Source organism: Salvelinus sp. IW2-2015, unplaced genomic scaffold (genome assembly GCF_002910315.2).
Source record: "Salvelinus sp. IW2-2015 unplaced genomic scaffold, ASM291031v2 Un_scaffold5905, whole genome shotgun sequence".
NCBI lineage: Eukaryota > Metazoa > Chordata > Actinopteri > Salmoniformes > Salmonidae > Salvelinus > Salvelinus sp. IW2-2015.
Window position 1 is genome coordinate 13,450 of NW_019947170.1, and position 10,830 is coordinate 24,279.

The 10,830-nt window shown below is 48.7% G+C and overlaps 1 protein-coding gene across 1 annotated transcript in view; it reads left to right on the plus strand.

The window, feature by feature from the left end:
- Positions 1-1,893: 1,893 nt before the first annotated feature.
- The window catches only part of naa60 (N-alpha-acetyltransferase 60, NatF catalytic subunit), a 13,643-nt gene continuing 4,706 nt past the window's right edge, over positions 1,894-10,830 (plus strand). The window contains 6 exon segments of the mRNA XM_024144775.2: positions 1,894-1,953; positions 8,027-8,123; positions 9,564-9,658; positions 9,661-9,698; positions 9,935-10,020; positions 10,023-10,070. Coding sequence (XP_024000543.2) covers positions 1,897-1,953; positions 8,027-8,123; positions 9,564-9,658; positions 9,661-9,698; positions 9,935-10,020; positions 10,023-10,070 — 421 coding nt within the window. The 5' untranslated portion in view covers positions 1,894-1,896.

The window sequence follows — 10,830 nt, forward strand, 5'->3', positions numbered from 1 at the left end:
GGAACCTGGCAAGGTATTACACCAGCTGACTAACGCATTTTAAAAGGACACGGACAGTTGACACTGGCAGTGATTAACCCGCTGACTAATCACATTTTTAAAAGGAACAGGAGGACAGTTGAACTGGCAAATGTATTTAGACCAGCTGACTAACCATTTTAAAAGACAAGGACAGTTTGACCTGGCAGTTTTATTTAACCAGCTACTAACCATTGTTAAAAGGACAAAGACAGTTTCACTCGGCAGTTGTATTAACAGCTGACTAACCAATTTTTAAAATGACCAAGGACAGGTTCACCTGGAGTGGTATTAACCAGCTGACTAACGCATTGTAAAGACCAATGGGCAGTTTATAACGAAGCTGATTAACCAAGTTTAAAAGGGACAAGGACAGGTTCACACTGGCAAATGTATTAACGCCTGAACTAAACCATGTTTAAAAGGACCAAGGAGAGTTTGACCTGGCGTGTAATTAACAGCTGACTAACCATTGTAAGAAAGACCAAGGACAGTTGAACCTGGAGTTTTATTAACCAGCTGACTAGACATTTCTTAAATAGGAGCGCAAGGACAAGTGTGACGCCTGGCGAGTTGTTCTTAAGCCAGCTGGTAACCATTTTAAACGATCTAGGACAGTTGACCTGGCAGTTTATTAACTCAGCTGGCTAAACCATTTTAAAAGGACAAGGACAGTTGAACCTGGCAGTGTATTAAACACAGCTGACCTAACCATTTAAAGGAGGATCTAAGGACAGTCACGCTGGGTTTCTATTACCAGCTGACTAACCATTTTAAAAAGGACCAGGGACAGGTGTGACGCTCGGCAGTGTATTAAACAAGCTGAACTAACCAATTTAAAAGTTGTGTATAAATATGTAAGACAATAGTCAGATAATGTTATAGAACATTGGATCAGTGGTGATTGGTGTGTGATCTGTGATTGGTGGGGTTGTAGGAGTTAATAATCTATCTCTCCTGGCATTGGTCGTTTTCTATGGTGTGGAATGAACCGAACGTGGTGTCCCCCAACTTGCGCTCAGGAAGTCCAGCCCTCGGCCTCCTCTTGCCCACGATGACTATAGACAGCGTAAGCTGCTAGTGCGGTGAATTGGGTTCCCATCGATGAGTACTGTGCCACGCGGCCCCTTAGGCAACACGGGCTCGTAATCGGCTGTCACGTAAGAGAGAGCTGAGTGAAACTGTAGTGGTACTTTAACTTGATCCTAATAAGAACAGATCTTTCGCTTTCCGTTTCAAACGGCTTTGCTATGTTGAGCCCACTGAACACAACGCCAGGGCGCGTTGTCCTACTGTACCCTGTCACCGTAATACAGCTGAAGTCTACATACCTGTCCTCACTGTCCCTGGTCATCCTTTAATACAGCTGAAGTCTACATCACCTGTGTTCCTCACTGTACACTGTCACCATAATACAGCTGAAGTCTATTCTACCCCTCCTGTCCCCACTCGTCCTCTTTGTCACCTTAAAAAAGCTGAAGTCCTACATTACCTGGTCCCTCACTGTTCCTGTCACTTATAAACAGGAGCTTGAAGTTCGTATCATTTCTATTTGCTACCTGTCCCCTGTCACCTTAAAACAGCTTGAAGTCACCACTCCTGTCTCTCCTGTCCCTGTCACCGTTAAAACAGGCTGAGTTACTCATTCTATATGCACCTGTTATCTACCTTGAGAGGCATATTAGACTATAAGACAATTTAGCGAACACTTATCCCAAGTGACTTTAGACATGCATTTTCATATGAAGTGGCCCCCAGCAGAAGATCTAACCTCTGGAGCCTCACTTGTACCCCAGCAGGTCCAGACTCATGGTATAATGACACAACATCCAACGCAAGAAGTTTTCTCTCCCTACGCCGCCATCTTCAACGGGAGGCATGCGTGGGTGCATGATCGTAGCTGAGATAAGGGCCCGAACCAAAGTCAGCAGAGAGGCTGACGGGTGCTGGGGTAAGAGATGGTCTGGCTGACTGAACTGACTGACACGATACTGACGACGTAAAGAGTGTACGTGGTGCTGGGGTAGAGATGTCTGACTGATGACTGATGACGTACACATAGGGCTACGGGGTGCTTGGGGTACGAGATGGTCCTGACGACTGACTGACTGAAGCTGACTGATCTGACTGACTGACTGACTGACTGACTACACTACGTAGATGATTGACTGATGACGATACAGAGGTTCTGATGTGACGCATAAAGTGTAGGGTAGAGTGGTCCTGACTGACTGACTAAGTACAACGAGTAACGTTCTGGTGAGATCCTGAGCTACTACTGATGCTGACTGCTGAGTGATGCTGAGACAGTAACGAGAGTGGTGCTGGGTATGTCGACTGACTGAAGGACGATTGAACCATGTTTTCAGGGAAAATCATTATGATGTGAACTCCATTAACTTAGATGTCTTTAGCTGTAATGTGCCATTGATTTGGGAACCATTATAGTGGATGTACTCATATGATTTGTTGGAAGCTGAATGTTTTGACAGACAGTAGTTGATTTAGGTGGGGTCATATTAAAGTCAGGGTGGGGTCAATTATATTCAGTCACAGGAACAAACAGCAATTCCCAATGTTTTGAATTAGATCATGGTTGGATTTTGGAAGTTGTATTACTATCTGAATTGACAGGAATGTAATGGGTTTGAGCCAAACCCGATCAATAGTATTATGTTTTACAGTAGTGTATGTTAGTTCCATAGTCCCTGTCATCACATTCTTAGGAACAGTCCTGAAATGGAACACACTGACATTCTACCATTCTGTTTAATACTCTCCTACTAATTGACCTGAAGCAGCCGGAGGGGAAGAGGAGGGGGGGGAGGGGAGGGGGGGAAGAGGGGGGACGAGGAGGAGGGTGGGGGACGAGGAGGGGAAGGAGGGGAGGGGAAGAGGTGGGTGGGAAGAGGAGGGGATGAGAAGGTGGGTGGGAGGGGGTGGTGAGGGTGGAAGGGAAGAGGAGGGTGGTCAGTGGAGGAGGGGGCATGAGGTGGAGGGGTGTTGAAGAGTTGTGGTAGGGGGTTGTGGGGATGGGAGGGGTGTTGAAGAGTATATGGAGAGGGGTGTGTGGGGGATGGAGGGGTGTTGAAGAGTAATGGAGAGTGGAGGGGGTGTTGGGGGTGGAGGGGTGTTGAAGGGTAATGGAGGAGAGGTGTGGGGGATGGAGGGGTGTTGAAGGAGTAATGGAGAGGGAGGTGTGGGGTGTGGGGGATGGAGGGGTGTTGAAGAGTAATGGAGGAGAGGTGTTGGGGATGGAGGGGTTGTGAAGAGTATGGAGAGAGGGTGGGGGGTGTGGGGGATGGAGGGGTGTTGAAGAGTAATGGAGGGGTGGGGGGTGGGGGATGGAGGGGTGTTGAAGAAGTAATGGAGAGAGGTGGTGGGGGATGGAGGGGTGTTGAAGAGTATGGAGAGAAGTGGAGGGGGTGTGGGGGATGGAGGGTGTGAAGTGAGTAATGGAGAGAGTGGAGGGGGTGGGGGGTATTGGAGGGGTGTTGCAAAGAGTAATGGAGAGAGGTGAAGGGGTTGGGGGTGTGGGGGATGGAGGGGTGTTTGAAGAGTAATGGAGAGAGGTGGAGGGGTGTTGGGGGATGGAGGTGGTGTTTGAAGAGTAATGAGAGAGGTGGAGGGGGTGTGGGGGATGGAAGGGGTGTTGAAGAGTAAATGGAGAGAGGTGGGGGGGTGGTGGGGGGATGGAGGGTGTTGAAGAGTAATGGGGAGAGTGAGGGGGGTGTGGGGGATGGAGGGGGTGTTGAAGAGTACTGGAGGAGGTGGAGGGGTGTTGGGGGATGAGGGTGTTAAGAGTAATGAGAGAGGTGGTGGGGGTGTGGGGGATGGAGGGGGTTGAAGTAGTAATGAGGGTGGAGGGGTTGGGGTGTGGGGGTGAGGGGTGTTGACAGAGTAATGGGTAGAGAGGTTGAGGGGGTGTGGGGGAATGGAGGGGTGTTTGAAGAGTAATGGAGAGAAGGTGGGAGGGGGTTGGGGGATGGAGGGGTGTTGAAGAGTATGAGAGAGGTGGAGGGGGTTGGGGTGTGGGGGATGGAGGGTGTTGAAGAGTAATGGAAGAGAGGTGGGGGGTTGGGCGGATGAGGGGTGTGTTGAAGAGTAATGGAGAGAGGTGGAGGGGGTGTTTGGGATGGAGGGGTGTTTGAAGAGTAATGGGAGAGAGGTGGAGGGGTGTGGGGGATGAGGGGGTGTTGAAGAGTATGGTGGAGGGGTGTGGGGGATGGAGGGGTGTTGAAGAGTAATGGGATGAAGTGGAGAGGGGTGGGGGATGGAGGGTGTTGAAGAGTAATGGTGGAGGGGTGTGGGGAAATGGAGGGGTGTTGAAAGAGTAGTGGAGGGGGTGTGGGGGAATGGAGGGGTGTTGAAGAGTAAATGGAGAGAGGTGGAGGGGTGTGGGGGATGGAGGGGTGTTGAAGAGTAAATGGGTGGAGGGGGTGTGGGGGATGGAGGGTTGTTGAAGAGTATTGAGAGAGGTGGAGGGGGTGTTGGGGGATGGAGGGGTGTTGAATGTAATGGAGAGAGGTGGAGGGGTGTGGGGGATGGAGGGGTGTTGAAGATAATGGAGAGAGGTGGAGGGGGTGTGGGGATTGGAGGGGTGTTGAAGAGTAATGGTGGAGGGGGTGTGGGCGTGGGGGATGGAGGGGTGTTTGAAGAGTAATGAGAGAAGTGGAGGGGGTGTGGGGGATGGAGGGGTGTGCAGAGTAATCGGAGAGAGGGAGGGGTTGGGGTGTGGGTGGATGGGAGGGTGTTGAAGAGTAATGGAGAGCGGTGGGGGGGTTGGGGGTGTGGGGGATGGAGGGGTGTGTTGAAGAGTAATGGAGAGGAGGTGGAGGGGGTGTGGGGATGGGGGGGTTGTTGAAGAGTATGAGAGGGGGTGGAGGGGGTGGGGATGGAGGGTGTTTGAAGAGTAATGATGAGAGTGGAGGGGGTTGCTTTGGCTCGGTATACCGAAACTTCTGTACTTTTTCCGATACTAGAACCATGAAAACACGTCTCGGTACTACAGAATGTTTGTTACTTTTGGTAGTATTCTGTCAAATGTGTCTCACGGATGAAAGTGGAATGAGATACCTCATAGGTGTACAAACTGGAATGGCCTTCAAACTGAAAATTGTCTTCTCATTTAACACAACCCCTCTGAATAATTGGTATGTGTGGTGGTCTGGTTGGAGGGAAAGGGAATCAGGAAAGGGGGGATACCTAGTCAGGGTGTACAACTGGAATGCCTTTCAACTGAAATGTGTCTTCTCATTTAACCCACCTCTGAATCATTGGGGTTTGTTGTGTGGTCTGCTTGGGAGGTGAAAGGGAAAGGGGAAGGGGGGGATACCTAGTCAGGTGTAAACTGAATGCCTTCAACTGAAATGGTCTTCTCATTTTAACCCAACCCCTCTGAATTCATTGGGGTATGTTGTGGTGGTCTGCCTTGGCCGGGAAAGGGAAAGGGAAAGGGGGGGATAATTTTTCTTAGTTCAGGTGTACAACTGACATCGCCTTCAACTGAATGGTCTTTCCTCATTAACCCAACCCCTCTGAATCAGAGAGGTGCAGAGTCTGCTATCAGCTGCAGCTGATGTCCCCCTTACAGCTCTTAGTGCACTGTCGCTGCTCCACTCATGGGCTCCCGAGTGCGCAGCGGTTCGATCCAGGCTGTATCATACAACCAAACCGTGAGTTGGGGTCCATAGGGCAGCGTAACAATTTGACCCAGCGTCTTCGGGTTTGCCGTGAGGCTGTCCTTGTAAATAGAATTGTGTTCTAACTGATTGATTAGTTAATTTAAAATGTTATAACAAAAAATCATGTTAGCTCCCCTTAGCCCTGTACTGGGAGTCCTGGGCAGCATTTCAGTTAGCTCTCTACTTGCTGTACTGGGAGTCTGGGCAAAGCATCATGTAGTGCTCTGCCATTAAGCTCACTGGGAGTCCTGGACTCATCATGTTAGCTCTTCCACTCAGCCTGCACTTGGGGAGTCTGTGCTGCATCAATGTTTAAGCCTCTCCATGCACTTTAGCCTGCACTGGATCCGGGTGCATCATGTTAGCTCTCACTCAGCTGGCACTGGAGAGTCTGAGCTGCCATCATGTTAGACTCTCCACTTTCAGCCTGTACTGGAGTCTGGACTGCATCATGTTAGCTCTCCACCTCTTAGCCTGCCCTGGAGTCGGGCAATATTGCATCATGTTAGCTGCTCCCTAGCCTGCACTGGGAGTCCGGCTGCAGTCATGTTTAGCTCTCCACTCAGCCTGCACTGGGAGTCGTGTGAGCCTGCATCATGTAAGCTTCTCCACTTAGCCTGTACTGGGAGTCTGGACTGGCATCATGTTAGCTCTCCACCTTGAGCCTGTACTGGGGAGTCTGGCTGCATCATGTTACCTCCCACTTTAGCCTGTTAAGCTGGTAGTCTGGGCTGCATCATGTTAGCTCTCCACTAGCCTGGGAGGTGTACATGTTTTTTTTAGGCTGCATATGTTAGCTCTCACTTAGCCTGTACTGGGAGGTCCTGGGCAGCATCATGTTAGCCTCCACTTAGCTGCACTGGGGTCTGGGCTCTGCACTCATTGTTAGCTCTCCACTTAGCCTGCACGTGGGAGTCTGGGCAGCCATGTTAGCTCTCCACTAGCCTGTACTGAGGTCTGACTGCATCATGAGCTCTTCCACTTAGCCTGTACTGGTAGTTCTGGGCAGGCATCATGTTAGCCTCTCCATTAGCCTACTGGGGTCTGGGCAGCCATCTTAGGCTCTCCACTCAGCCTGCACTGGGATCTGGGCTGCATCATGTTAGCGTCTCCACTTGCCTGTACTGGGAGTCTGGACATGCATCATGTTTAGCTCTCCACTTAGCCTGTACTGGAGTCTGGGCCTGCATCATGTTAGCTCTCCACTTAGCCTGTACTGGTAGTGCGGCTGCATCATGTTAGCTCTCCACTTAGCCTGGGGTCTGGGCTGCATCATGTTAGCTCTCCACTTAGCCTGACTGGAGTCTGGGCAGCATCATGTTAGCTCTCCACTCAGCCTGTACTGGGAGTCTGGGCTGCATCATGTTAGCTCTCCACTTAGCCTGGCGGGTCTGGGCGCATCATGTTAGCTCTTCCACTTAGCCTGTACTGGGAGTCTGGGCAGCATCATGTTAGCTCTCCACTCAGCCTGCACTGGGAGTTTCTGGGCTGCATCTGTTAGCTCTCCACTTAGCCTGTATGGGAGTCTGGACTGCATCATGTTAGCATCTCCACTTAGCCTGTACTGGGAGTCTGGCTGCACCATGTTAGCTCTCCACTTAGCCTGTACGGGAGTCTGGGCTGCATCATGTTAGCTCTCCACTTAGCCTGGGGTCTGGGCTGCATCATGTTAGCTCTCCACTTAGCCTTACTGGGAGTCTGGGCTGCATCATGTTAGCTCTCCACTTAGCCTCACTGGAGTCTGGCTGCATCATGTAGCTCTCCACTTAGCCTGTCACTGGGAGTCTGGGCAGCATCATGTTAGCTCTCCACCAGCCTGTACTGGGAGTCTGGACTGCATCATGGTTAGCTCTCCATTAGCTTATGGAGTCTGGGCAGCATCATGTTAGCTCTCCACTAGCCTGTACTGGGAGTCTGGGCTAGCATCATGTTAGCTCTCCACTTCAGCTGCCTGTGGAGTCTGGGCGCATCATGTTAGCCTCTCCACTCGCCTGTACTGAGAGTCTGGGATGCATCATGTTAGCTCTCCACTTAGCCTGTACTGGGTAGTCTGGGCAGCATCATGTTAGCTCTCACTTAGCGCTTGTACTGGGAGTCTGGGCTGCATCATGTTAGCTCTCCACTCAGCCTGTACTCCACTTAGCCCACTCATGCTACACAGAAGTTACATACTTGAATAATGCGACACGGCGTGTAGAATGTTGAAACTGTTCATGTTCATTACTGTTCGCAAAACAATGTCCCTACATCCTAGACTCTAGATTTCCTGTTGTTAGTCAGTGTTATAAGTATTAATAGCTGTGTATAACCTCTCCTCTCTGCAGGATGGAGACATCCTAGCCTCTAGATTTCCTGTGGACACCCAGGTGGCTTACATACTGAGTCTGGGGGTGGTGAAGGAGTTCAGGAAACATGGAATAGGTAGGTACACTTAGGGCTGTTGCGGTGACCGTTTTACTGCCACACTGGCGGTCACGAGTCATGAAGGCAGTCAAATTCCACATGACCGTGTAGTCATGGTAATTAGGCTTCGCCAAGCTCAGATGCTGCTGATGGTCATTCGTAGCCTACCAAACTTGCTAACTGCCTGGTACTCAGCACTCTATTGTCCCTCTAATCACTCTGACATCAATGCAAATGTATTCGCAAATCTAATCCAACACTTCATGAGTGCCCATGAGCTCATGTTGCGCATCATTTCTATAGGCTATGCAATTGCGGGAGAAAAAACAGAGTGATGGCCTCTAATAAAAATAGGAGGYTCCCATCAGCTTTCCATAGGCTAGTGCTTTTGCTGTTCGTTAGGCCTACTCATCTAGTTGGCTGATAAAGTAAATGTGGACAGTTCTTCCAATATCTTCAATATGCACATCTGAATTGGAGAAGGACGCGCGCAGGTGCATCCCCGATGTGTCTGTCTTGACTTGTAGCCTGTGAGAAAGACCTGATCTCGTGACAGAGAGCCATGTGAGTGAGAGACACTTCAGATTGCGCAGCACACTCCGGGAGAAGGTCACAACGTAGCACTCCGGGCCACAAAAGGCACAGATTTTTTTGGGGGGGTGCATTATGGCCGCAAAGGGGATGCAGCCGTGAAATACGAGGCATTATCAAGTGCTTGTCAAATTGTGAGTGAGAGACTGTTGGAGTGTACAGCCTGTGCAAAAAACTAAGCAGAGCTCATGTCTTTTTAAGCATCATTAGTSTCATCATGCAGCCTTACAATGTATTCAAAATCAAAACATATAGCCCAACGTCTGTAGAACAACTAAAGTTACATTAATAACTCTAAATGAACTAAATAGGAAGACCTGTTTCTTTGCTAACTGCTCAACACAGGATAGACACATGTGCACACTCCTTCAAATCGTTTGGAGAAAATATTTATATTTTATTCAGCTTTGTTCAATTGTTTTATTCATATTATAAAATAATATTAAAATAATGCCAGGGAATTCTAAGCATGTCTTGTCTGCTAAATTAACTAGTGTAGCCCACAGCCGTATGGCATAGCCAGATCAGGGCCTAACATAAGGACAACTCAGAGTATGCTATTCTGTTCTTCTGAAATAGACTACATTTTCTTCATATGATGCTTCTTTAGACCTGTCTAAAATAAATAGTTCATTTATTGTGAAGGTGTAGGCTATATTACATGGATTAGACTTTTTAAAATGGCTCGTAGGCTATGTGTGGCTACCAGGAGAGGCTAAATGTGTTTATGTTAATTAACCTGTCACTTATCGTGAGACCAACAGTTATTTGCATGACAATCATCGGCTGACAATTTAGTGACCGCCACAGCCCTAGGTACACACAGTCACTCACTGTCCTGCTACTCTTCTCTTCTCCCCCTCCCAGGCTCCTTGCTGCTGGACAGTCTTAAGGAACACATCTCCACCACGGCCCAGGACCACTGCAAGGCCATCTACCTCCACGTGCTGACTGCTGACAACCAACACCACGGAGACCTGCTATACACTTCTACCACAACAGGTAGGTAGGTAGGTAGGTAGGACCAGTGTGGGAAAAAGTCATTGATTTTATTGTGTTTTCCTGAGGAAAATGTAGTTATGACTGATATGTGGTTGTCTGACCTAGCTGACTGATGATGAATGCATTGTAAGCTGCTCTCGAGAGTAGCAAAATTACTAAAATCAAAACTGTATTTTTTTAAATGTAGCTCTGGGTATATATTATTATTAGATGGTCATCTAAATGAATCCCAACAGAGACTTCACGCAGCATCACTACCTACCGTACTACTACTCCATACGAGGGGTGCTGAAAGACGGCTTCACATACGTTCTGTACATCAACGGGGGCATCCGCCCTGGACGCTCTTATATCCTTACTGCAAGGGGATTGGTGGGGGGTACCAGTGTGTGTGATGTTGTTGATTTGGGGGTACAAGGGGATTGGTGGGGGGTACCAGTGTGTGTGATGTTGGTTTGGGGGGTACAAGGGGATTGGTGGGGGGGTACCAGTGTGGGTGATGTTGGTTTGGGGGGTACAAGGGGGGATGTGGGGTAGGACTTTGAGTGTGTGTGTGTCCATGTGGAGCTCCTGAACTTACTTAGATGTGTCACAGCAAGGGTGTGTGAAGACCTTTGCAGTCAATATTTCTTTGTTTTTATTGTAATTATTTCAGTTTCTTTTTCATTTTTTTCCTCACTTTTATAATGTGGCATAGGTTGTGTAGATCAGTGGTGAAACATCCACATGTAATCCCTATTTAGAAATGGAAGACAGCAACACGTGAAGACAGTGCACGGTTATGTAGACTTCCCCTAGGCACACTTCTGGACTTCAAGCAGGAAGTGGAGAATTGAATTGGAATTGCAGCAATCTTTAAAAGTCTAATTGTAAAAGAAAATCATTCTTGGAATTGGAATGAATTGGAATTGAACAAGAGCCATCCTGGCTGTGTTTTCTAGTGACAGAGACATGGTTGTTGCTTTCAGTTCTTATTCCATTCTGCAGCCTTCACACAGTCACTGCCTAATTGAATATATATCCTTAAAATGTAACCCGTTATATCAATACATTACATATCATAAAATCAACGTTATTTGTCACGTGCGCCGAATACAACCGGTGTAGACCTTACTCAGTTGTCTCAGTCTGG